The 27,540-nt window shown below is 43.6% G+C and overlaps 2 protein-coding genes across 4 annotated transcripts in view; one reads left to right on the forward strand and one right to left on the reverse strand.

Annotated features, from left to right (window-relative positions):
- acad11 (acyl-CoA dehydrogenase family, member 11) overlaps nt 1–27,540 on the forward strand; it is a 50,538-nt gene that overhangs the window by 18,968 nt on the left and 4,030 nt on the right. For both annotated transcript variants that reach the window (XM_070446717.1, XM_024000433.2), the window contains exons 14-18: nt 19,690–19,759; nt 22,106–22,191; nt 23,625–23,696; nt 24,327–24,481; nt 25,955–26,071. In XM_070446717.1, the coding sequence (XP_070302818.1) occupies nt 19,690–19,759; nt 22,106–22,191; nt 23,625–23,696; nt 24,327–24,481; nt 25,955–26,071 (500 nt within the window). The remainder of the gene's footprint in view (nt 1–19,689; nt 19,760–22,105; nt 22,192–23,624; nt 23,697–24,326; nt 24,482–25,954; nt 26,072–27,540) is intronic.
- LOC111973172 (atypical chemokine receptor 4-like) lies at nt 9,190–15,807 on the reverse strand. 2 transcript variants are annotated; one of them, XM_024000434.3, is made up of 2 exons: nt 15,665–15,807; nt 9,190–10,416 (listed from the first exon to the last, which is right to left on the reverse strand). In XM_024000434.3, the coding sequence occupies exons 1-2, from the start codon at nt 15,755–15,757 to the stop codon at nt 9,256–9,258; spliced, it is 1,254 nt and encodes a 417-aa protein (XP_023856202.1). In that variant the 5' UTR covers nt 15,758–15,807; the 3' UTR covers nt 9,190–9,255. The 2 variants fall into 2 exon arrangements, 1 of the variants encoding a protein (XP_023856202.1); XR_002878525.2 differs by lacking the exon at nt 9,190–10,416 and adding an exon at nt 15,014–15,095 and having other exon boundaries at nt 15,665–15,749.

Here is a 27,540-nt window from a genome sequence, read left to right on the forward strand (position 1 = left end):
GGATTAAAATCCTGCAGCGCACGCAAGGTCCCCCTGCTCAAGCCAGCGCATGTCCAGGCCCGTCTGAAGTTTGCCAATGACCATCTGGATGATCCAGAGGAGGAATGGGAGAAGGTCATGTGGTGTCGATGAGACAAAAATAGAGCTTTTTTGCTCTAAACTCCACTCGCCGTTGTTTGGAGGAATAGAAGGATGAGTACAACCCCAAGAACACCATCCCAACCGTGTGAAGCATGGAGGTGGAAACATCATTCTTTGGGGATGCTTTTCTGCAAAGGGGAACAGGACGACTGCACCGTATTGAGGGAGGATGGATGGGGCCATGTATCGCGAGATCCTTGGACCAACAACCTCCTTTCCTCAGTAAGAGCATTGAAGATGGGTCGTGGCTGGGTCTTCCAGCATGACAACGACCCGAAACACACAGCCAGGGCAACTAAGGAGTGGCTCCGTAAGAAGCATTCTCAAGGTCTTGGAGTGGCCTAGCCAGTCTCCAGACTGAACCCAATAGAAATCTTTGGAGGAGCTGAAAGTCCGTATTGCCCAGCGACAGCCCCGAAACCTGAAGGAATCTGGAGAAGGTCGTATTGGAGGAGTGGGCCAAAAACCCTGCTGCAGTAGTGTGTGCAAAACCTGGTCAAGAACTACAGGAAACGCTATGATCTCTGTAATTTGCAAACTAAGGTTTCTCTGTACCAAATATCAGTTCTTGCTTTTTCTGATGTATCAAATACTTATGTCATGCAATAAAATGCAAATTAATTACTTAAAAATCATACAATGTGATTTTCTGGATTTTTGTTTTAGATTCCMTCTCTCACAGTTGAAGTGTACCTATGATAAAAATMACAGACCTCTACATGCTTTGTAAGTAGGAAAACCTGCAAAATCGTCAGTGTATCAAATACTTGTTCTCCCCACTGTATGTGAGTGTGGATTCTCGGCCCTCACTAGCTTGAAAGCAGGCACAGACTGTGTGTGGAAAATTATTTAAGACGGGGACTCTCTCCAATACAACCCAACATTGCAGAGTTATGTGCATCCTTTCAAGCACACCCTTCTCCTTAACCTGTGGTGAATTATTCACAATGTTTGATGAACAAATAAGGTTTTATATGTAAGATGGTTAAATAAAGAGCAAAATTATAGATTATTATTATTTGTGCCCTGGTCCTATAGGAGCTCTTTGTCACTTCCCACGAGCCGGGTTGTGACAAACTCACACTCATTCTTATGTTTAATAAATGTATCGTACAGTGTGTGTGTGTGGCAGGCTTACAATGATGGCAAAAAACAACGGAGTGCGCTGACCCTGGTGCTAGAGGAGGTACGAAGGAGGTTGGGGCGAGGGAGGGCTTTGTATGCTTGCTTGTGGGTTGAGTAACAGTGGTCTATCACCCCTAGTAGCGAAAGAGACGTGTTGATAGAAGTTGGGCATTACGTGTCTTAGTGGCGTGGAATTAAAATCACCGGCAACAAGAAAAGCAGCCTCCGGGTGCATGTTTTCCTGCTTGTTTATAGCCTTGTACAGTTTGTCAAGTGCCATCTTGTTGTTGTTGTCCTGAGGCAGAATATATCAGAATAGTCAGAATAGATTAAAACTTTCTTGGGTGGTAGAAGGGTCAGCATTTGATCATCAGATATTCCAAGACAGGTGAACAATAGGTTGAGACTTCCACTGCGCTAGCGTCTGCACACCATTTGGTGTTGATGAAGACAGATATATATATACATACACCCCTCCCCCTCTGGATTTCCCTGAATCCAATGTCCTGTCCGCTCAGTGAATGGAGAATCAATCGAGTTGGATAGCCATGTTGAGTATCTTGTCCGAAAGCCATGTTTCAGAAAAACAGAGAATTTTGAACTTACGAGAGCCCTTATTGATAGCAAATCCAGGATCAGAGGTCATCCTTACTATCAAGTGACTTTCCTATTGGCCAATAGAATGGAGGGAAGTGGTGGCCGGTTTTCCCTTCGCTTTAGTCTCACCAGGAAGCCCGCTCTCCTGCGTAATGAGTGCGCTGAGAGTCGGGAAGCAAAGTACAGTGAGTGAGCGTTTTTTAAAATAAATAAAGAAACCAATAAGCACGAAACACAAACAACGCACCGACATGAAACAGATGGTGACAGGTGTGCGGGCTAAGCAGCAGCCTGATGACCACAGCAGCACTGAGGTAACATCAGTGTTGAAAATGTATATTTTTGGGTGTTTTTTTTCCTTTTCTTGGAGCTCTGGATGTTTCTACGGGAGGCTACTCTTGCTTTTTGTATTCTGGCCTTTACGTCCTCCTCGGTTCCGCCTTGTTTTGGTGATGACGCTGCCCCAGTAGATGAAGTAACTGATGTCCTACGTAACACTATTTTCGCCATCACCGTATTCTTACCCCTTAAATTATTGGACACAGGTCAAAAAATGATTTTTAAGCCTTGAGACAATTGAGACATGGATTGTGTATGTGTGACATTCAGAGGATCAATGGACAAGAAACAATATTTAAGTGCCTTTTAAAATTTGTATTTTAGCATTTATTTATTTATTTAACCTTTATTTAACTAAGCAGGTCAGTTAAGAACAAATTCTGATTGACAATGACGGCCCACCACCACACAAAGGACATCCAAAGGACATCCACACAACTGTGGGAAGCATTGGAGTCAACATGGACCAGCATCCCTGTGGAACGCAATGACACTTTGTAGAGTCCATGCCCTGACAAATTGAGGTTGTTCTAAGGGCAAAAGAGGGTTCAACTCAATTAGGAAGGTGTTCCTAATGTTTTGTACATTCAGTGTCTATAGAGTTTGTCACCACTTCTTCTTATAACATGATTCAAAATCCTATTTGCATCCTAACAATGTCCAGATATAGGCCTACAACTTATATATAGATAACTCCAGCATTTATATTTCTCCCACTTATATCCATAGAAGATGTTTAACGAGAAAAAGGGCTTGTCTCCATGCTGCGTTTGATTCGAGTCATCGACAGTGTTTCCCAAATGGGATAGTTGTGGTTTGTCTTCTCTCTCGTGTATCCTGACTGTCACTATGCCACTAGAATTGACCTGATTTGACCCCGGACTCGTGTAAATCTACCCCCTCTTTACGGAGGAATCTGGACTCATATACTGTAGAATTTATTTTGCCGCACTTTTTTTTCTTCTATTCTGCCCTTGATCTCCTTTTTCCTTCTCTTTTAAAATTAGTCGCTTTGGGGTACATTTCAGAGCTGTGTGACCGTGAAGACTACAGCCCTTTGCTGTGTGTGTGTGTGTGTGTGTGTGTGGTGATGTAGTTTTAGCTGTAACACACTCCCAGGAGTGTGGTAATTTACTCCAATGACTCCCAGACTCATGGTGAGCCTCTTATCTGGAGGGCCACAGTGCCCCCGGTATTAGAAGCAGACCTTATCTCAGATGTGAACCATCTGGACTCCTCGACTCCATGTAAGACTAGTTGATATCTGCTCAAATCTAGGCTGACTCTGTGTTCATTGAAACATGGTTCCTATGATGGGATATTATGAATGGTGACTATGTGGTGTACATTAGAATGGCTGTTGGTCGTTTTCCTCTGGCTCACTATCAGAGGATATGGAAATGGTTAAGCTCATTGGGTTAAATCTCTTGGGAAATGACAATTTAGCTTAGCTTAGAAAAGGATACTCTAATGCCACTGAAGAGCCTGATTGGTTTTGCTTGTTATCCTGGCTCGTATTGTACTTGTAGGCCTTTTCATGAGATGGATAGAGTAGCAAAGTAGAAAGCAATGACAGCCGATAACGAGAGTGAGAGAGTAGAATAACGAAGGATAACGTGATGGATGAAGAAAGACAGGTTGATCTGAAAATGAAAAAAGGAAAAGGAGAGGTTGATCTGAGTGAAGAATGTACAGTGTAAATATGAATAGGTAGATACAGTGTAAATATGAATAGGTAGATACAGTATAGATACGTATAGATAGATACAGTATAGATACGTCTACTTGTTTACCTACACACTAACCACACTTGACGGTTTAGGGCAGAGGTGTCAAACTCAATCAGCGTTCTGGCCATATTGAAAAATCTGTACACTTTCCCTCCGCTGCTCGCTGCAAACGGAACACACAGAAGCAGCGCAATTGGCTTCAGGCTGTTATTTCAGAAAGAAAATGACTCGACTGTTGTCTCATTTATACTCGCTTGTGTGTCCTATTCTCCTTTAGTAGTAATGTATACTGTACCCTGCGTGTGAATACTTTATCTTATAATTTTTTGACTACCAATATTACATTTTCTTTAGGCTACAGTAATGACCCGTTGGAACCGAAACTTAGCATGGACAATGGCACTGACCGAATCTTCTACCAGACCTAAGGTTTAAATGTGTTGTAGGCTACATTTGAGCCTACAACACATTTAAACTTTCGGGCTGGTAGAAGATTCGGTCAGTGCCATTAGTGATGATATGATACAGTGCACTGTCTGGCTCGTGTGTGTGGGGGTCTGGTAGGAGGTGTGTGTGTGGCGGTCTGGTAGGAGGTGTGTGTGTGGGGGTCTGGTAGGAGGTGTGTGTGTGGGGGTCTGGTAGGAGGTGTGTGTGTGGGGGTCTGGTAGGAGGTGTGTGTGTGGCAATGCACTGCCGTTTGGCTTGCAGCACTTTGACAGTGCTTTCTGTGACTTGTGATGCAGCATATGGGGTCATTCTATGAAAATGGTGGCTTTTTGAACAGCCAACTTTTTACAAATTGTAATTCTTTAAAGAAAAAACTTATAGTGAGATAATAGTTCATGATAATACTAAGAAATTGTTTGGATTAGTAATAATTTACTTTAAAACATGCATGTGTAAAGTTTTGTTGTCTGACATTTTTCCATTTATACTGTTGTTTTTTAGTAACATTAGAAATAATTGAGGGTGAGTCATCAAAATTGAATGATCATATCCTTAAAATGTTTACTACTGAATGTAGCAACAGTCAGGTAGATACAAAAAACATATTCTATTAAATTGGGAAACTCTGATGCCAGAAAAACATAAGATTATTTCAAACAAATTTGATCAATTTATTATTCATATTTTTAATTACAAATAATTTCAGATTTAATAAGGTAGGTTGATTTTAATATGAACAATAAAATGAGGGTTATTGGTCAAAGATAAAGACCAAAATATAAAGCTTATTGACAAAAATGTGTCTCATAACATAACAGATTAGTTGTCTGTAAAATCAAATCAAAGTGTATTTGTCACGTGCGCCGAATACAGTGAAATGCTTACTTACAGGTTCTAACCAAAAGTGCAAAAAAAGTGTTAGGTGAACAATAGGTAAGTAAAGAAATAAAACAACAGTAAAAAGACAGGCTATATACAGTAGCGACGCTATAAAAGTAGCGAGGCTACATACAGGCACCGGTTAATCAGGCTGATTGAGGTAGTATGTACATGTAGATATGCCTGGCGGTATTGCCTGGCGGTATTGAAGCGGACCAAAATGAATTGACAACCCAAATCATTGCGCAGTCTGGATAGAAATGCGTCATTGGCGGGATTCGGCCCCGTGGGCCTTGTGTTTGACACATGTGGTTTAGGGTGTAGTAGTCTGTCACTCTTGCTGACCTGACACACCCTTACATTTTTTTCAGTCTTCATTTTGGAGAACCTCTCACATTTTAACTAGTCCGTAAAGCCAAATCGTACTGAGCTGGTTATCAGTATGAGGCTTACACTACCTCAGAGTGGATCGATTATCGGTTGAACAGGCACCTTCGGAATTGTTGTAAGAAGTGCTCACGGAGTCTGTAGACAGGCCAAAAATCATCTAGTCTCTAGCCAGCGTTCAGGTTGAAGTCCCTCATGCGGGGCCAGTTCCAGGCATATGTGGCATATGAAATAACAATTATAATAACAATTCATTTTTATGTTTTGATGGGGGAACTCCGTCTGGGTTTCAGCTTACTATTGAGAGTAAGAATAGTACAATACAACCGGTGCAATTTCGAAATGTGGTTGGCCATCAGCAGTTTTTCTTTCGCTCTAACAGTCACTCAATTAGCCATGTCAGCTAACAATTTTTAGATTGGTAGTCTATCCAGCCATCTAAACTTGTAGTCATCATGGCCGAATACCAACACAGGGCCTGTGCCATGGGCCCTGATCTCCAGGGGGCCCCCATTTTAGATTTTGGCAGTCGTTCTCACTCAGATATCATATTAACATGGCGTTTTTTTCTCTATTTCTGCTTTTTGTGACTCCTCTCTTTTTGCCTGGAAAAATGGCTGTGTTTTTCTGTGACTAGGTGCAGACCTAACATAATCAGACGGTGTGCTTTCGTCGTAAAGCCTTTTTGAAATCGGACACTGTGGTGGGATTAACAACAAGTGTATCTTTTAAAATGGTGTAAAATACTTGAATGTTTGAGGCGTTTTAATTATGAGATTTCTGTTGTTTGAATTTGGCGCCCTGCACTTTCACTGGCTGTTGTCAAGAAGTTAAATGTGATATTATGTGCCTTATCGATTTCAAAGAGTTTAATATAAAAGTTCTCTTAGAAGAGGAGTTTTAAGGAAGAGGATAAATGGCCATACTGAAATGGTTCACCACTGTTCTATGCAATGCACTCAACAACCACTTCTATTGCACTTCTAAGCGCAGATTATTTAAATGGTGGGAAACATGAGAGGACAGGCAGGGTCATTTAAATGCTGGAATCCTCTTCATGGGTATGTGTCCCAAATGTGCCATTGGAGACTGAACCCTTAAAGAGAAGCCTGCTGTTTGTGTACTGTCTTCCTGCCTGTGTGATGGCCAGATGGAAGCCCTCTCTCTCTCTCTCTCTCTCTCTCTCTCTCTCTCTCTCTCTCTCTCTCTCTACCTCGCTTACCTCTCTCTCTACCTCTCCTCACTGTCTCAGCTTACCTTCACTTCTCTCTTCACTCCGCTGTCAACTTTCTTTCTTTATTTTGCGGATCTCCAGCTTTCTGCCCGGCAACCCGCTGTGCAATCAGACTGCCTTTTCTTCTCTCCCAAAAGCCACCATAATACATTGAAATCAATATGCTTCCATATCTGCAGGCACCCATGGCTGTGTGAGGTTGAATTGAAGATGAGTAATTAACTATGAGCGCATTTAGCTTGAGGAGCCGTTCCTCTCATTTTTAGATTTATTATAAGATGTTTCATAAATGAGAAATAGTGGGGCGATCACATAATAACAGCTTATTTTATTTACTATCAAATTCTGCTATACTAAAGATTGACTAGATCCAGTTAAATATATTATTACTTAGACATCAAGAATAATCTGTATTTGAGTCTAAGTTAAACTGAACAGTTATATAACAGTGGGGGAGAACAAGTATTTGATTACACTGCCGATTTTGCAGGATTTTCCTACTTACAAAGCATGTAGAGTCTGTCATTTTTATCATAGGACACTTCAACTGTGAGAGACGGAATTAAAACAAAAATCCAGAAAATCACATAGTATGATTTTTAAGTAATTAATTTTGCATTTTTATTGCATGACATAAGTTTGATCACCTACCCAACCAGTAAGAATTCCGGCTCTCACAGACCTGTTAGTTTTTCTTTAAGAAGCCCTCCTGTTCTCACACTCATTACTGTATTAACTGCACCTTTTAAACTCGTTACCTGTATAAAAGACACCTGTCCACACACTCAATCAAACATGATTCCAACTCTCCACAATGCCAAGACCAGAGAGCTGTGTAAGGACATCAGGATAAAATTGTAGACCTGCACAAGGCTGGGATGGGCTACAGGACAATAGGCAAGCAGCTTGGCGGAAGGAACAACTGTTGCCAATTATTAGAAAATGGAAGAAGTTCAAGATGACGGTCAATCACACCTCGTCTGGGGCTCCATGCAAGATTTCACCTCGTGGTGGCATCATGATCATGAGGAAGGTGAGGGATCAGCCCAGAACTACACGGCAGGACCTGGCCAATGACCTGAAGAGAGCTGGGACCACAGTCTCAAAGAAACCATTTAGTAACACACTACGCCGTCATGGATTAAAAATCCTGCAGCGCACGCAAGGTCCCCCTGCTTAAGCCAGTGCATGTCCAGGCCCGTCTGAAGTTTGCCAATGACCATCTGTATGATCCAGAGGAGGATATGGGAGAAGGGTCATGTGGTCTGATGAGACAAAAATATAGCTTTTGGTCTAAACTCACTCGCCGTGTTTTGGAGGAAGAAGAAGTATGAGTACAACCCCAAGAACACCATCCCAACCGTGAAGCATGGAGTGGAAACATCATTCTTTGGGGATGCTTTTTCTGCAAAGGGAGCAGGACGACTGCACCTATTGAGGGGAGGAATGGATGGGGCCATGTATCGCGAGATCTTGGCCAACAACCTCCTTCCCTCAGTAAGAGCATTGAAGATGGGCGTGGTGGGTCTTCCAGCATGACAACGACACGAAGCACACAGCCATGGCAACTAAGGATGGCCCGTAAGAAGCATCTCAAGGTCCTGGAGTGGCCTAGCCAGTCTCCAGACCTGAACCCAATAGAAAATCTTGGAGGAGCGAAAGTCCTTATTGCCCAGCGACAGCCCCGAAACCTGAAGGATCTGGAGAAGATCTGTAGGGAGGAGTGGGCCAAAATCCCTTGCTGCATGTGTTGCAAACCTGTCAAAGAACTACAGGAAACGTATGATCTCTGTAATTGCAAAAAAGGTTCTGTACCAATATTAAGTTCTGCTTTTTCTGATGTATCAAATACTTATGTCATGCAATAAAATGCAAATATTAATTACTTAAAAATTCATAAATGTGATTTCTGGATTTTTGTTTTAGATTCCGTCTCTCATAGTTGAAGTGTACCTATGATAAAAATTACAGACCTCTACATGCTTTGTAAGTAGGAAAACCTGCAAAATCGGCAGTGTATCAAATACTTGTTCTCCCCACTGTATGTATAGCAAAGGCTTTTAGAAATGCTGGTATAGAGCAACTGCTTAATAGGGGACATATGTGATTGGTACATTCATTTTTGGACCTTTTAAATGAACGATATAGCCATTTATTTGTGAATAATGTAACTTATAAATGCCTCATGAGCTTAGTTAAATTCTTACCCCAACAGAACCCCAAATATAAGCTTGTTTGACTGCTGTGTGGTTTTTTGAATCCCAGATGGCCCTTTAAGTATTTTCAGAGAAGTCAATAGAAGTGTTGTGCATTTGCCCTCTCGGTCGCCATGATCTGTGGTGAGCCATTCTCACCATAATGAGAGTTCAGAGATTGTTAAATGGTGAAGGTGCTGGTGTCCTCGTCCTCCGAGACAGAGTGTGAGTGTGTTTGCCTGGCGGGGGCATGTGTATTTAGCGAGATCTCCAACGCCCGCTCCTCATTGCCATGGCGACCACCGCACCACCTCCCCCCGAGGCGCTGTCCGAGGCGCTTGGCGACCCTGAGGACATGTCCTCTGAAAGAGGAGCCTATGAAGGCGTAGAGCATTGGGTTGAAGCAGCAGTGTGTGAGCGCCAGGCTCTCCGTCACCTGGAGAGCCCGGTCCAGACCCTTACTGAGGTCACAGTCGGTCACCAGGCCGTAGATGACGTCTAGCGTCCGCCACAGCTTCACCAGGTTGTAGGGCAGCTGGGTGAGCAGGAACACCGCCACCACAGCCAGCAGCACCCGCAGGGCCCGCCGCCTCCTCTCCCTGCACACATTGGCTCCGACCCTAACCAGCGCCAGGCCCACCCGGCAGTAAGACACCACCATGACCAGGAACGGCAGCAGGAAGCTCAGCAGCACCTCCAACAGCTCCAGGGCAGCCTTGGTCGGCCGAGCCATGCTGAGGGGGTAGACGGCCGTGCAAGCTAGACGATGAGACGAGGGCTTCACCGTGGAGAACAGCATGTCAGGCAGGCCCAGGCAAACCGCCGTGGCCCACACCACGGCACACACTAATATCCACTGTCTCCTGGCCCGCGGGCCACTTGCGGCCCGGCCTCCAGCGTTGTGGACCAGTGCACGGTAGCGGTCCACGCTAATGCAGGTTAGCAGCAGCATGCCGCAGCTGAAGTTGGTGGCATAGAGGAAGGAGGTGAGCTTGCAGGCGACCACGCCGATCCGCCAGCCGTGCACGGCGTCGGCTGCCCAGAAGGGCAGCGTGAGGAGAAGGAGTAAATCGGCCACGGCAAGATTCAGGATACACACGTCTGTCAGCGTCCGCAGTCGCCGTGGCGACGTATACACCACCACGACCAGAGCGTTGCCTGCCACGCCCACCACCAGAGCCAAGGCGTAGACTACGGGCAGGAAGAGACGGCCGAAAGAACGCACCTCCGCTTTGTCGCACACCGAGTGGTAGTCGTCGTAGTAGTCACTGTCGTTGGAGCTGGAGTTGTCATAGTCGTAGTCCTCGTCCTCCATCCTCTCTGTTTTCTGAGAAATAAGGGACTAAAAGAACATGACATGTTAGGAATGACGTCAAGTCAGTTTAGTCTGTGCTGCTGCATTGTATTAACTTAAAAGATTAAAAGAGACCCGTTGACAAGATCACTATTTTTGTTATAGACAAGGCTTGCTGGTTAAAATGATTATCTTTCACATACTTTAGACAGAATGGATCAAATAATATGAAATGTGTATTTTATCTGAAAACATATATTAGGAGAGAAGTAGAGAATGGCCATCCACCTGAAAGTTGTAATACACTTACAGCCAATAACAGCATAACGATCCAAGTTGTCAACAACTATAGATTTTTGTTATCACTGCTTTTTGTCCCTCTTTCTGACCCGTAGGGGTTTTACATTGGGTAGAATTTGTGGCCAACGCTTGACAGGGTGAGAAGTGTGTGCGTGCTTGTCACAGGAGATTGGTGGCACCTTAATTGGGGAGGACGGGCTCGTGGTAATGGTTGGAGCGGAATGAGTGGAATGGTATCAAATATCATGGAAACCAGGTGTCGGATGCCATTTGATTGGCTCCGTTCTAGCCATTTTTATGAGCCGTCCTCCCCTCAGCAGCCTCCACTGGTGTGCGTGTGTGTGTGCGCATACTTGCGTGAGTGTAAACAATAAGCTCCTTCTTGTTAGGTACGCCCAACACAATAACAAAAATTCCTTACCCCTTGACATGGTGACTATTCATACCCGTAGACTTATTCAACATTTTGTTGTTACAGCCCGACTTCAAAATGGAATATCTCATTTACATAAAGTATTCACACCCCTGAGTCAATACATGTTAGGGTCACTTTTTGCAGCATTTACATTTACAGTCTTTCTGGGTAAGGCGCTAACAGCTTTGCACACCAGGTTTGTCAAATATTTTCACGTTATTCCTTTAAAAGTTCTTCCAGCTCTGTCAAGTTGGTCGTCGATCATTGCTAGGCGGCCATTTTAAAGTCTTGCCATAGATTTTTAAGCCGATTTAAGTCAAAGCTGTAACTTGGCCAGGAACATTCAATGTCGTCTTGGTAAGCAACTCCAGTGTATATTTGGCCTTGTGTTTTGGATTATTGTCCTGCTGAAAGGTATATTTGTTTCCGAGTGTCTGTTGGAAAGCAGACTGAACCCGGTTTTCCTGTAGGATTTTGCCTGTGCTTAGCTCTATTTCGTTTATTTTTTATCCCCCTCAAAAACTCAGAGTGCGCACGCGTTTGTGTGTGCGCGCACATTCCTGCGTGAGTGTAAACATTAAGCTCCCTCTTGTTAGAAATCTCTCTAGCTTGAGTTCTCTCACAAAACCTGTCAGTTGGATTCACTTGCACACTAGTACACCCAACACAACAACAGAATTCCTTACCCTGTAAAATTCCTTTGCCCTGGACAAGGTGACTATCCCAGAAAAGTCAGACTAATCTTTAAACCCTCTTTGTGGTTTCCCAGATTAAGCCTAGTCCTGGACTAAATAGCACTTTTAATGGAGGTTATCCAATGATCTTACTGTTTAGTCGAGAACAACAACAACTTTAGTTGTGATACAAACGTTGGGCTATGCGTTTACATTTTTAATACATTCTAAGGCTACGTGATGTGACTCTTATGACGGCTTGAAAAAAAGTTCCCTGAAAGGCATGAGCTCTGCCTTGTTTCTTGTGCAGGCTGCACACACTTCATCAGTCTCTCATTCACAATTTGAGAAGAACTTGATAATATTCTCACCAGGCCTCTAATTTCACGGCGGCATCCCCCTTTTGTGGCCGTAATGGCCCCTAAAATATCCATGCCTTTTGCGGCCGAAGTGCCCGTTGTGCCCTTGGGCTGAATATAATAATTATAATTCCCTTCTTCCGGCCGTGTTCCGAAGCACCGCTCACTCATATGGCTCTCTCAGATATCTCAATTCTTATCAGCCAATGCCTGTCACCTAATTGGGTCCTTTTCACATGCATCTRAGCTCCAAAGTAGGCTACAGGTGAAACAGACCCATCGGGGACGCAAGAGTGTGCATCCTTCTTATCGAATTCTGAGGTGCATATTAATGATGTTAGAATAACTGTCCACATTGASTTTTCMTCAGCCAACAAGACGAGTWGGCCTAARGAACAGCAAGACCACTAGCCTATGTCAATCTACTATCCTCCATAYTACAAAAGTTGACCTATTCCATTGTCCTTCTGTGTGAGAAATAAATATTCCAAACATACTCTGGGACAGTTGTGGGATATGATAGATCGCAAATGAATACAACCACCCGCAATGAGGCTGATGCAACAGATCWGAACGTTTAGTTTAACATGTTGATCAACTATTAGGCTGTTTCTTCGTATTATAAGRGTGAATGTTCCAAAATGCAATCAATTAGCGGGAAGACACTGTTCTCATAAGTGACCACAAATGCTATTATGCATGTTATGTTTTATTATAAAGGTGCTTTTTCTATGGTAAAAATGATCAGCCCCAAATGTGAAACTCACGCGCAGCCTACTGTATGTATGCCAGTTAGGTTCTACAGCGGTTGTGAAGCGGATTGATGTGCTTCATTTTAAGAAYGTATTTGYCRGCTTTAAGTTGTGATACAAACCTTATCAAAACATATAGGCCTATGGGCTAGGCTACATGAGGTGTGCGACTATGATTTGAAAAAGTCGACAACAAAAAAAGGCAGGCGCTGTTTCTTGTCTTWCTGCACACGCTGAACAMCATTCACAAGTGATAATATATAATTCACAAGTGATAGGCTAATATCACCCATCAGACTATTCTTAWTTGAATATTGTCTTTACATATGCTAAATAATATACACTGTATGTGTGAAATTAGTTTTGATTTATAATGGACCATTATCATGCACCTGTCTCGYAACAGGGGAAGGGGAAAGAAATGCATGTCATCTATGCACTTAAATAGCAAATGGAGGACACTTTTCCCGTGGTTCATTTTCATGCCAGCCAGGCAGGCTGTACTCCTGCTGTAAAGCAAAGCAATATGCTTAATATTAGGAAAGCTGAGAAATAAATATAGTAGGTCTAGCCTATAGAAAGCTAATGGGATCCTCCTCTTTTTAATAGAGGCCATCAAAACTCWGTTTTCTGACGCAATTGCCTAGCCTATAGAAATGTTGTGRAACATGAGCTCATGAGCTCTCATGAAGTGTTTGATTAGATTTTCGATTAGATTTGCATTGATGTCAGAGTGATTAGAGGGACAATAGAGGACTGAGTACCAGGAAGTTAGCAGGCTACTAGTAGGCTACTAATGACCATCAGCAGCATCAGAGCTTGGAGAAGCCTAGTTACCGTGACTAAACTGTCACGTGGAATTTGACTGTGGTCATGAATCGTGACCAACGGTGTGGCGGTAATAGGGTCACCGTAACAGCCCTAGTGGAGAGTTTTTCTACGAGCAGGTGTGTGTGTTTGACTGCACCGGGCAGTATTTAGCTAGATACYGAATAACATGTGTTTACTATTCATGTGCTCTCTAACAGATAATCAAAACAGGTGAGGCATCGTCTCCTTTGCTGCCTGAGTTTAATAACGTAGGTATTTTGGATGGCTTCCAGGTCTATTACATTATCCATCAACGTGTTGCTGCTAGCYGGAGAGAGAAATGAGCCGTAGAGCTGCCAGTGTTTGTACAGAACGTCTGTTCTCGTGTCCAAATATCTCAAATATTCAGCTGTCGCAGCTGTTCTTTCCTACTGGATGAGATCTCTGTCTGAGATGTATGGCCAAAAAACACATTAATATTCCATCTCTGATTAACTACGAGATATTAAACCTCTTGGAGCATTTTGTGTCAAAAGGTATTTTAAAAATATAAATACATTATAAGAAAACCAGCTGAAAGTAATTTGTTGGCTTAGATGTTCTGTCTGACTGAATATGCCATCATTTCAGAGAGTTGTCAGGTTAGGTTCAATCATAAACACACTACAGAACTTTGAACTTTAATAGTCCTAACAATCACTGTTCAGACAATTGAACTTCGGAACTTATGAGTCATAGTTAGGGTTGCAAAGGGAGGGTATATTACTGGAAAATTTCAAAGRGATAACTTTCAAGGAATATATAGAATTTTATCAGATGACATCTAGTGGCCTTTTTGGGTATTGTCATTATCTCTGGCCCTATGTGTGGCCCTATCACATGTAATATACAGTATATATAAAACATCAAATTAGACCATTTAAAATGTAAAATAGAATGACAACGCTGTAAAACATTATCCTAAATATAAACCATCAACTTAGTGAATACCATTGGTGTCACATATTTTCTGACACTTTTATTTATTTTTCTATGTCAATATGTCTTTGTTGTAAATGTTTTGGGGGGGAAAACTGGTGGCAGTTGTGAAAGAAATACAATAGTTGGAAGAGTTGCAYAGAGTTGCAGACYCCTTTTTTAATTAATTKGGCTATTTTCTCTTGAACCATTATGGTCTATCCACTGGAAACGTATGGACACACACTGAGTACACCAAACATTAGGAACACCTACATGACCTAATATGGAGTTGTTGTTGTTGTTGTTTTCCCTCAGAACAGCCTCAATTCGTCGGGGCATGGACCCTACAAGGTGTCAAAAGCYTTCCACAGGCGATGCCGGCCCATATTGACTCCAGTTGTGTCAAGTTGGCTGGGTGTCCTTTGGGTGGAGGGCCATTCTTGATACACACAGGAAACTGTTGAGTGTGAAAAACCCAGCAGTGTTGTAATTCTTGACACGCACCGGTGCGCCTGGCACCTACTACCATACCCCGTTTAAAGTCACTTTAAATCTTTTGTCTTGCCCATTCACGTTCTGAATGGCACACATACACAATCCATATCTCAAGGCTTAAACCCCCCCCCTTCAGCTACACTGATTTGAAGTGGATTTATGATCCCTTATTGACATCAATAAGGGATCATAGCTTTCACCTGGATTCACTTTGTCAGTCTTAATCCTTTGAACACTCAGTGTATATAAAAAAAGTATTCTATATATGAATAGTTACAAAAAATATATATATTTGAATATAAATTACCAAAGTTAACATAAATTGCCATTACAGAAGTTTCCGGTAACTTTGGTAAACGACCGGTAGCTTTGCAACCCTAGTCATAGTCTTTCTATATATGTAACTCCCCTCACTAGAATCATATACAGTAGGTAATTGTGAAATAATTTAAACTATTTTTTAAATAATACATTTTCAACTTAGTGTATAAATTAAATTTAAAGTAAATAAAGGAGGTGATTGAGTCTTACCCTCAGTGTCTTCCTGTGGGAGATGTAGAGATGTCGAGGCAGTGGTAATTCATCCAGAAGAGACATCCAGTGGAATGGTACTGCGCTCCTCATAGTTTTTGTCAGCCCGTTTGTAAATCCAATGCTCCACCTCCCCTCCCTACAATGACCCGCAGTCTGTGTGTGTGTGTGTGTGTGTGTGTGTGTGTGTGTGTGTGTGTGAGAGAGCTAAAGGCTCACACACACACAGCTGGCGGGGCTCCCATGCTGAAGTATTTTTTTGGGTAATTGTAGATTAAATATATGCCATTTATTAATTGTTTGATTATGTGTTTTATAAATATTTTTTTATTGGCTATTATTTACAGGAGAGTTAAGCTTTGTGAATTACCTGTTGCTCTCCCCTCTCTTCACAGGATGGATATAAAATATGAGATGGAAAAAACAACATTAGTCATCATAAAATGGCCACATCCTAGTCTTATTAACTTTTGGTCATGTAGTGTATGTTAGTCTGTCAGACACATACATACACATCACATCACAAAACAAAACCGCAGTCTTCACCTGGGCAAACAACAGGCTTACCTAGACACAAGGAGAACCTCACGATTGGGCGGAGACCAGGTGTGTTCATAGTGACAATTTAGTGTGGGCATAAAAGTGTGAAARGTATTTTCTTAGTATCTTTCCAACAGGGATTTTTTTTATTGTGTGTAGTACACCTCTGTGTGTGTGATACTCTCCACACAACACAGTTCACACTATAGAATCACATCATGCTTGCTTCGGGCCTACTTTTGTCCACAGGACTTAATTAATTAGAATTTTTTGGTCTGCAGTTGTGTGATCCTGTAATAATCTGGTGTCCATATGTCTGTGACTCCACGTTCTTCCCCGGGGGACAGGGTACGGTCACTAGAGCAGGACAGTAAACAGGAAGCCAAGCTTTTGGTCACCTCCTCACCTCGCCCCAGGGACTCTGCTGGATCTCTGCGTTCCAGAGTGTGCCCACAACCCACCCCACTCCAGCTTCACCCTACTCCGAACTCATTTCAAAGCATCTTTTCAAGATGGCGGCAAGCATGTTTTTTCTTCTTCTCTCTGATCAGTGTTTTTAGCTGACAAGGTTTTCGTGGATTTTTTGGCTCCATTTAGCTTTGTTTCATCTGGCTATGAACACATAGCAGACACCTGCCTACTGCTGTTTTCATCCTTCCACTTGACATTGTGCCTTTGGGTGTTTTTGGACTACTGCCAAACTTATTCTCCACTTGGTTTTAGCCTACTTGGATAGATCGTTTTTTTTATCACCCGCGGCCCGGTGTAGTGCTTGCCTCCTCCCGGCTTCCGCAGGCCTGTACTGGAAACTACCTCCCCTCCATGGTGCTTCTCTCCTGGCTATCATACTGGTAACACAGCCTCTATTCCGTCGCTGTTTTGATGGGCCCCAGCATTTAAACGCATTGAGTAAGTCTCTCCTTGCTGTTGTTATGCTGGCTAGTTTTGTGCCTTAGTTGTGTCTATTGTGGGTCCTAGTGCTGGCTGGGTTCTAGTCTATGGTAGGGTTCTGGCTTGCTGCCTGTAACTGTGGTGATCCGATAAACTGTGTGATTCAGTCTAACTATCACACTGTGTGGATTGATTGACTTTTAGCTGATTCCTCACCAACCTATTTTATTTGTGTGGATTTGAACTGACTTTTTGCCATATGGGGAAAATGACTTTTTCCAGATTGGGGGCTACCACCTTCAGAGACCACAGTGATTGTTTCATCAAACCTATTTTGCGGCCTCAGGCCCTACGGTGCTAACCTTGGAAAAGTCATTTCAACTTCTACTCCTTCCTCCATTACTAATAGGGATAAACGAAATGGCGCAGTTCTATGCAATCTTATAGCCATACCAACTATATCAACCATCAGACAAGACCTGCTACTGAACGTAGCTTGTTTGAGTTGGAGACTCCATGTGACTTAAAAAATCGTAAAAGACATACTTCCTAAACTGGATTATATTAAGATCTGGGCTATGCCGATGAATCCGGACATTCTGGTATCGACTGAAACTTGGATCTCTAGGGACATTTTGAATATTAATATTGAGGGTTATATTGTGTTCAGAGCTGCCAGACAGGGTAGAAGTGGTGGAGTGGTCATTCTACTTTCCCTTTCTCTCTTTACTGGAATCCATTTCCCATGCCCAAAGATTTTAGCTTCCATGTTTAAGTCTTTGTCTGGGGAAAAATGTATCCATAAATGTTAAAGGGGTCTACCGTGTTCCCTCGGCTAACCATTGTGCAATCGGGAAGTTAACTAGTTTGTTGTCTTCTTTTATTGAATCAGAAGTTATTATCCTGGGTGACCTCAATTATGATTGGGAAATGCAGGCTTCAGACAATTTAAAAGACATATGTAATGATCTTCACCTAACCCAGCTGGTGACTAAGCCTACACACTAAAGTCAACTCTGATTGATCTTATTTTAACGAACACACCAGAGAAATATGTTTCTACTGGTGTCTTCACCCAAGATATTAGTGACCATTGCCCAGTTGTTTGTGCTAGAGATGTGAGAATACAAAAATCTAAGCCTCGTGTCATCACAAATAGGAACTTTTAAAAACTTCAGTGAACAGGCTTTTTTTTACATGATCTTTATTTTAGTGACCTGGATTGTATTTCAGCTATCCCTTAACCTGATTGAGCTTTGAGCCTTTTTGCAGATGTCTTCAATACTATTGTGGGTAATCATGCTTAATATATTTTGATTTGTTTAACACTTTTTTGGTTACTACATGATTCCATATGTGTTATTTCATAGTTTTGATGTCTTCACTGTTATTCTACAATGTAGAAAATAGTAAAAATAAACCCTTGAATGAGCAGGTTTTGACTGGTACTGTATATATATATCAGTGGAGGCTGCTGAGGGGAGAACGGCTCATAATAATGGCTGGAATGGAGTAAATAAATTGGTATCAAAAACATGGTTTTCATTATTATAAGCCATTCTCCCCTCAGCATTCTCCACTGATATATATGTGTATATGTATTGTATAATGTGTATATTTATGTTGTATTATGCAGGGCGCATTTCAAAAAGAGTCTTAGGTCTCAATAGATCTTTCCTGTTAAAATAAAGGTAAAAAAAAAAAAGATATTTGTAGTAAGAGGAAGGATAGATATCTCCCTCTAGTGGCTGTTCCCCATCTCATCAGTGTTTCCATTGACTTTACTGTGATAATATTACAGTGAAGCCGTATGATGAGGATCACGTACTCTGCCATKGTAAAAATCTCTTCACAATCAATAACACGCTCACACCAGCTAAACCATAAAGAGTTCAGTGGTGATGGAGAAGCTTGTGTAGTTTAGAAACAAGTTAAAGCATCAGAAGGGAAACAGAAACGTGTCAAATAGAACTGTACTGTGTAGATSAAATGGATGCGGTTCCAGCTGGGAATACTTAGAGGCTTGCATCCCAAATGGCACCCTTTTCCCTATATAGCGCACTACTTGGACCCTGGTTAAAAGTAGTGCACTAAATAGTGGAGGCAGGTAGKCTAGTGGTTAGAGCGTTGGGCCGGTAACCGAAAGGTTGCTAGATCGAATCCCCAAGCTGACACTGTAAAAATCTGTCATTCTGCCCCTGAACAAGGCAGTTAACCCACTGTTCCTAGGCCGTCATTGTAAATAAGAGTGTGTTCTTAACTGACTTGCCTAGTTAAATAAAATAAAATATTTTTCAAATGTGGTTGCATTTTGGACGCAGCCAGACTCTACCTGTCTGTTTGTAGCTCCATCCACGCTCGACAGAAGGAACACTGAGTCTATCGTCCACTATACTGAAAATAATCATGGATTGTATATTCTGGGAGTGTGAAAATATTTGCTTACTGGTTTATATGTCCAAACGTCCCAAGCTGAGAATAAATCATCTATTTTGGTTTAGGGCCACTCCTATAGGGTAGAGGAGTTTATTGTTTTAATGTTGTTTTAACGTTGATCTAACATCTGATTTAACAACGTCTGACTGTTCCTCCAGGTGCTGGTAACCCAAAGTGCAAGGTGGCTATCGTGATGTGCAAGAGCACGTCGAATAACACTCAAAACAGGTACGTTACACTACACGGTCATGTCACAAACTGTGTCCGGAGTCCATTGAAGTGTCGGGTACACAGCCCTTAGTATAGGGATCATTCCAGATATCGTGGGGTGCACTTATGTCAACAGATGTGTTGTTTGCATTCAGTAACAATGCTGATGAAATGTATTTGGTTAAGTTTTGTATTGCTTTTATTCCATACTGTGTTTCTGTCTGTTGGGCACTGTTCTCAGACAGCCTCCTGGTGGGATATTAGTGCAAAGAAGAAGCTGATAGGATAGAAAAAATAATTTGTTTAGTTTTGTATTCTGGATCCAAACCCCTGGCTCATGTGTAGTCGGAAGGAAATCAATCGTCCGATTGGGGTAAAATTTGATGCTTTTAAGTCCTGTTGTGAGAAGGCTTTATACAGAAGTGTGTGTGTGTGTGTGTGTGTGTGTGTGTGTGTTTAGTTCCAACTAACACCTCCGAATGATTTATCTGCCTTGGCAGCCATCTCTAAACCACCCACTATGTGCTATTCAAACAGCCATTTATGACTTTCCAAATTCAATACACACTGCTCTCCTCCTGCCAACCAGCCTCTGCTGGAATCCGCTCTCCATTTATGTCCAGTCCCAGATTTAGTCTTGAATGAAAAAGGTGTTTCTGGCACCTGTGGAACAATAACATATAGTTGAGCTTGGCCAAGGACACGGTTCTGTGGCTCAGAGACCTCGGTGTGACCTTGAGGTCCATATTATTTCAGCAGAGCCGTTGACGTAAGGTTCTCTTTCAGTCGTTGAGGATGATGACATTCACAATGCTGTGGAGAATGCTTCCTGTGTTTCTATTGCAGTGGTGCACAGATGACCCCATAGCTAGGATGMGGCACAGATTGGGACATGAAAGCGAGAAAAGGAGAGAGAGAGAAGGACAGCAAGCTAGAGGGAGATAAATTCTAACCTACCCCCAGTTCCCATTTATTCCGGTCTCTCCTWAAGTCTGCGGTCATGTGCCAAATGGCACCCTATTCCCTATATAGTGCACTACTTTTGACCGGAGCCCTATGGACCCTGGTCAAAAGTAGTGCACTAGCCTATTTAGGGAATAGGGTGCCATTTGAGACACGGACTGTGTTGTCCCCTACCAGGATTCAGACCTCTAATTAGCGTCAGTAATCAGAACTGTGTGTTCTCTTCCACGTCATCTGTTTCTCCTTAAACGCCTTCTCCTTATCTCTCTCTCTGGAAAAGTAGAGACAGGTTCCTCTCTGTCTTTCTCTCTCTCTGTCTTTCTCGCTGTCTGTTCACCTCACCAGCTCTCCCTTGCTTTCTCTTTTTCTCCCTGTCTCTCTCTCTCTCTCTCTCTCTCTCTTTCTTTCACTCGCCACCCAGTTACTGGAAAAGGCTCATCCCCTCTACCTCAGTGAGGTGTGTTGGCCAATAAACGGTGCACCGTAAAAATCCAGCGCCACCGCCTAGTAACCTAGGTGATGCACTCCTCTTCCACCACATAAAACAAGACATTTATCATAGATGTTCTTGATAGATCGTCTGTCATTTTCACTTCAGTGCTTACGTTAAGCCAGACGGGCGAAGTTTATAACGTTACAGTCAGTTAACTGTGAGTATCAACCCCATCCTTGTTTTAAGCTTTGTTACTAGACGGGAAGTCTCTCAGATCTCAGTTGCTACAGCAGCACGGCAGACTCATCCACGCCTAGCTCCTGTTGGCAACCACAGGGCTGATGAGAAAGAGAGAGCCAGAAAGGGAAGGAAACATGCTTTTCCCATCATGCTCAGTTAGTCCTGGGACAGAGTGTAGACTGTAATCACACCCAGCTCAGCAGGTTTGTTTGGCTGACTCACTTCCTCCACTACCCCTCTGTAGTGCCCACCTGGGTGATGCCATGGTTACCATTTTGTGCCCGAAAGCTCATCGTGAATCAGCTCTAACTCCACCTAATTTATAATTTAGGAGTTTCACCTCTCTCTTCTTCGTGGAAGTTTCTGGCTTATTAAGATTCAGAGCTTGCCTTCTCCCTACACTTCTGCTGCTGCCCCCTCTCCTCTCTTCTCCTCTGACAGCAGCGTCTGCCTCCCAGTCAGCAACGACCTTGGCATCAGAGAAAAGAGAATAGGAATGAAATAGAAAACGTATGATCCGGCTAACTATGCTATCTCTCTCTCTCTCTCTCTCTTTCCTCCAACTGTAGCTGACTGGGAAAGTTGTCAGTTTTAGAGGCTAGGTCATGGTCTTTATGTCTCTGTGTTACTGACATTGGTACTGTACTGTAAGGGTTATTTATCTGTAGTATGAATATGGTCAGCTCAGATCTATGCAGCTCCGGTTGTGAGGTCGTTTTGTGTTCCAGACACGGTCAGCACAGTATGATCCTGGTCCCACTGGACACCCCTGGTGTGAACGTGATCAGACCGTTGACCGTATTTGGACAGGACGGTAGGATATTTTCCCCTCATAGACTATATATACAAAAGTATGTGGACACCCCTTCAACTTAGTGGATTTTGCTATTTCAGTCACACCTGTTGCTGACAGGTGTATAAAATCGAGCACAGAGYCATGCAATCTCCATAGACAAACATTAGCAGTAGAATGGCATTACTGAATAGCTCCATGACTTCCAACATGGCACCGTCATAGGATGCCACCTTTCCAATAAGTCAGCTWGTCCAATTTCTGCCCTGCTAGAGCTGACCCGGTCAACTGTAAGTGCTGTTATTGTGAAGTGGAAACATCTAGGAGCAACAACGGCTCAGCCGCGAAGTGGTAGGCCACACAAGCTCACAGATCGGGACCGCCGAGTGCTGAAGCGCATAGCGCGTAAAAAATCGTCTGTCCTCTGTTGCAATACTCACTACCGAGTTCCAAAACTGCCTCTGGAAGCAATGTGAGCACAGGAACGGTTCGTTGGGAGCTTAATGTAATGGGTTTCCATGGCCAAGCAGCTGCACACAAGCGTAAGATCCTCATGCCCAATGCCAAGCGTCGGCTGGAGGGGTGTAAAGCTCGCCGCCATTGGAAACGAGTTCTCTGGAGTGATGAATCACGCTTCACCATCTATCATTCCGACGGACAAATCTGGGTTTGGCGGATGCCAGGAGAACGCTACCTGCCCAAATGCATAGTGCCAATTGTAAAGTTTGGTGGAGGAGGAATAATGGTCTGGGGCTGGTTTTCGTGGTTCGGGCTAGGCCCCTTGGTTCCAGTGAAGGGAAATCTTAACACTACAGCATACAATTACATTCTAGACGATTCTGTGCTTCCTACGTTGTGGCTACAGTTTGGGGAAGGCCCTTTCCTGTTTCAGCATGACAATGACTCCATGCACAAAACGAGGTCTATACAGAAATGGTTTGTCGAGATCTGTTTTGAACAACTTGACTGGCCTGCACAGAGCCCTGTTCCTCAACCCCATCGAACACCTTTGGGATGAATTGGAACACCGACTGCGAGCCAGGCCTTATCGCCCAACATCAGTGCCCAACTTCACTAATGCTCTTGTGGTCCCCGTAGCAATGATCTAGTGGAAAACCTTCCCAGAAGAGCGGAGGCTGTTATAGCAGCAAAGGGGGGACCAACTCCATATTAATGCCCATGATTTTGGAATGAGATGTTTGATGAGCCAGTGTCCACATACTTTTGGTCATTTATTGTATCTGAATAGGCAGATTACTCATTCCCCATACTGTTGGGTGCGTCCCAAATTGAACCCTATTGCCTATGTGCACTGTATGGGGGAAAGGGTGTCATTCGGGACGCAGCCTTGATTTGATTGGATCAGGCTTTCTATGCACATAAAACATGCTGTTATGTACAGTAACCTCAGTCGTTCATCTCTCTCTGTGATTTCCTATGATCTGTTGTATCAGATGCCATTCACGGCGGACATTTTGAGATCCACTTTGACAACGTGCGTGTGCCTGCGTCCAACATTCTTTTGGGTAAGATACGCAATCCTAACGTTGTTGACACAGGGTATACATGCTCTATCACTGGGTTCCCCAACTGGTGGTTTTATTTTGCCCCCCCTTTTGCCCCCCCTCAAGTTTTTCGTTGAGAATTTTCATTGTTGGACATAAAACACTGTAAAAACACCAGGAAATCAGTCCCAAGTGATTGTAATCTGTTCCCAAGTACAGTATTTGCACACATAATATGATGTGATCGTATGCAAATGCAAGCAAGGTTTGACATTGTAATTGTTTTGTCAAATATTACATCTGTTTGGGATTCTTGCTGTCAATTTGCAGTCTACAGATTGACCATCCGCTCAAGAAAAAATCTGCCCGCAGCTGAATCTAGTATGATCCACTGTGTACACACTGTGCATGACCCTTAAAGGGGAAGTTCAGTATTTTACAACTTAATGTCACCCTGAAAACAGTCTGTAGGCCAGGAGAAACTGTAATGCATGGTTTTGTTTTCTGCCAAACCATGCCACTACAACTTCACTTTAGCAATCGTCGGCTAAAGCTTGCTTATCTATAGAACTAACGGGGAGATGCGGTACCTGTAAAAGACAGTTGACAGTAATGGTCTGTAATACTGTCTGTGTGTCTGTCCCCGTGCAGGTGAGGGCCGAGGCTTTGAGATAGCCCAGGGTCGTCTCGGTCCTGGCAGACTGCACCACTGTATGAGGGCCGTAGGATCTGCTGAATGGGCACTGGAGCTGCTGTGCCAACGTGCTGCGCATAGACAAACCTTTGGCAAGAAACTCTACCAGCATGTGAGTGTGTTGGGTGGGGGGGGGTTGGTGTGTGTATGTTATCCCACAGTCATTTGACAGACGTTAACATACCATTTATGTGACGTAGTCTGTCCACGAGACTGGTGAGTGTGTGTACATCATCATAACTGTACAGGGCATCGTGGAGCGACATTCCTAATGGTTATGGGCTTTCGTCGCTGTACACAGTCAGAGTGATAGTACCCAGTTCAACTCTGGCTCCGCATCGGTCTAGCCATGATCTTTTGTTCAACAAAAGTGCTGCTCCCTGACTTCTCTGTGCCAGCAGCTTATTCTGATATATCAGATTGATCTCGCCTGTCCCCGGAATATTCTCTTCTTAATAAATCAGTGTCTCTATGGGCCCTGCTCAAAAGTAGTGCACTACATAGGAAATAAGGTGCCATTTGGGACTCCCTGGTCATAGTGGGGCATCAGAACAGGCATCAGGTCATACTCAGCACTATTTCCTGTCTTAATGTGCTCCCATGGCAGAGTCTGGGCCAATAGTAGTGACTCAGCAAGCATCCATCATTTTAGTGACAGCCGATGGGATTAATCTCCTCAGAGATGCCACCGCTGAGTCCCAAATGGCACTCTATTTCCTACATAGGGACTAGCATTAGCGCTCTGGTCAAAAGTAGTGCACTACGTAGGGAATAGGGTGCCATTGAGGACGCCGCCGCTGTCAGATTTGTCTGCGTCGGAGCTGAGAAACGTAATGGTGCTCAGGGCTCTGCCGTGTCAAGTTTATCTTAAACATTTTGAAATCTAGCTAGCGCTAAGCTGACAAAGGGGTAGTGATGGGAATTTCTTAGTGCTCGATACCCTGGCACAGGGAGTTTGTCTGACAGTGGCAAATGAAAACTTTACAGTGTGAGGATTAGAAATATTGAGTGTATAAAATGAGGATTTATGCCGTGCTAAGGCTTTTAGTGCTGTTGTTGCCAAGTGAAATATGCTAATGTTGTTGCATTTGGAATCACTGGATGTGTGCGCTGCTTAGCCAGTGCAGATGCCCACAGCACAGCGACTGTACAACTGTAGAGAAACCCTAATAACTCACTATTGGGAAATGTATTTTATCTTATCAAGTTTTTATTCAATTGAAGGAATCACATTGCTCGATAAACCGCTTAATTGCTGAGACCTAGAGGTCCAATGGAGTTACTGTCAAAACGTTTCATGAGCTGTACGTTGTGATTGAGTGAGTCTGTCTGTCTGTCTGTGTCTCTGTGTCTGTCTGTCTGTATCTGGTCTATTTGCTCTCTCTCTGTCTCTTTCTGTCTGTCTGTATCTGGTCTATTTGCTCTCTCTCGCTGTCTCTTTCTGTCTGTCTGTATCTGGTCTATTTGCTCCCTCTCTCTCTGTCTCTCTATTCGCTGTCTGTCTGTCTGTCTGCTTAAATGTCTGAATATCTGTCTGCCTCTGTGAATGTCTGACTTACTGGCTGTGCTGTATGTCTGTGTCCAGGAGGTTGTGGCCCACTGGATAGCAGAGTGTCGCCTGGCAATAGACCAGGCTCGCCTACTGACCCTGCATGCTGCTCACTCTCTGGACACACTGGGCAGCAGGAGCGCCCGGAAACAGGTGACACACACACACCTCATTAGCAGAACAAACCGCGTAATTGTCTCCCTAACTGTTATGTGACAGTTCTGAATGTAATATGGCGTAAAGACTGTGCCTGCTTGAAACAGACCGCCTGGTTATGTAAATGTGTGTCTGAAAACGTCAGAATGTCAATGGGCTGTAAATATGAATTACAGCTGTCTGCTTCCTGCTTATAAAGGTCAGCCTGATATGGCTCTCATGTCACATCTGTATTATTAGTCACTGTGCATACACAGAGGCTTTCAGATCTGTCATACAAACACACAAACACACACACACACACTAGGTTGTATTCCGAGCTGGCCTGTCCCTATCCGAACTCGAAAACCAACCAAGGGACACACAGAGGTGAAGAGTCACCCGCAGTATCTCACATAATAGGACTCTACAATATGATTGACATGATATCAGCCTGACGCGAGAGCTGAACTGAGGTACACTGACAGGAGAGGTGAGGATAAGGTGAATGGAGAATAGTGGAGATGGAGGGATGAGAGACCCGAGGGTAGATTAGTACATATTTGCATCCCAAATGGCCCCCTACTGTATTCCCTACATAGTGCACTACTTTTGACCAGAGCCTTGTGGGCCCCGATGAAAAGAAGTGCACCATATAGGGAATAGGGTTCCATTTGGGATGCACTCCATGAGGTGAGTGAAGGAGCGAGGGTAGGGAAGGGCCGAGCCAGCGCCCCCACGTTTAATCTGATAAGGGGGACGCGGGAGACGACAGCGAGAAAGACATGGCAAACTCATTGTGACAGCGTGACCCGTGTCTGAGGTCAGAACAGAGATGGACTAAGGAGTGACTACAGGAATACAGAGCTGTCACTCACATCTCCTATCATATCACATCCCCTCACAGACACGATACTGTAGGGTTGGACAAATAGTAGCTCTGATCCAGGGCGTTACGCACGGATTGCTGACACAGACGAGGCTCAGCATCAGCAACCCGCACGTAACAGCCGGGATCAGAGCTAAGCAAATAATGTAATACTTATTCTACTCATGTAATCAAGGGAATGGAATGCTACGAAATACATTGGCCTTTTCTGTTGATAATGTTTCAGTACCATGTACAGTGAGTCATCAGTAGTTGAAATAGCTTGGAATAGCTGTGCAAATGGAACAGGAGAACCTGAGGCCTATTCAATTAGTGGCTATACAGCACTATGTTAACAACCTTTCGCCATTATCCTAGAGTTCCTGTGTGTGTGTGTGTGTGTGTGTGTGTGTGTGTGTGTGTGTGTGTGTGTGTGTGTGTCAATCCCGCCACACCCCTGCCTGTGTTCCATCAGTTTCACGGCGTGGAGATTTTCCCTAAATGCCGAATCCTGCAGGGCTGTGAGTAGCACTCAGTTTACGCTCGGCTCCAAACCGCCTGATGTCCTGCTTGTAGCTGTCACAGCAGCACACACACACACACACACACCCCACCACCA

This window comes from Salvelinus sp. IW2-2015, linkage group LG14, assembly GCF_002910315.2.
Source record: "Salvelinus sp. IW2-2015 linkage group LG14, ASM291031v2, whole genome shotgun sequence".
NCBI lineage: Eukaryota > Metazoa > Chordata > Actinopteri > Salmoniformes > Salmonidae > Salvelinus > Salvelinus sp. IW2-2015.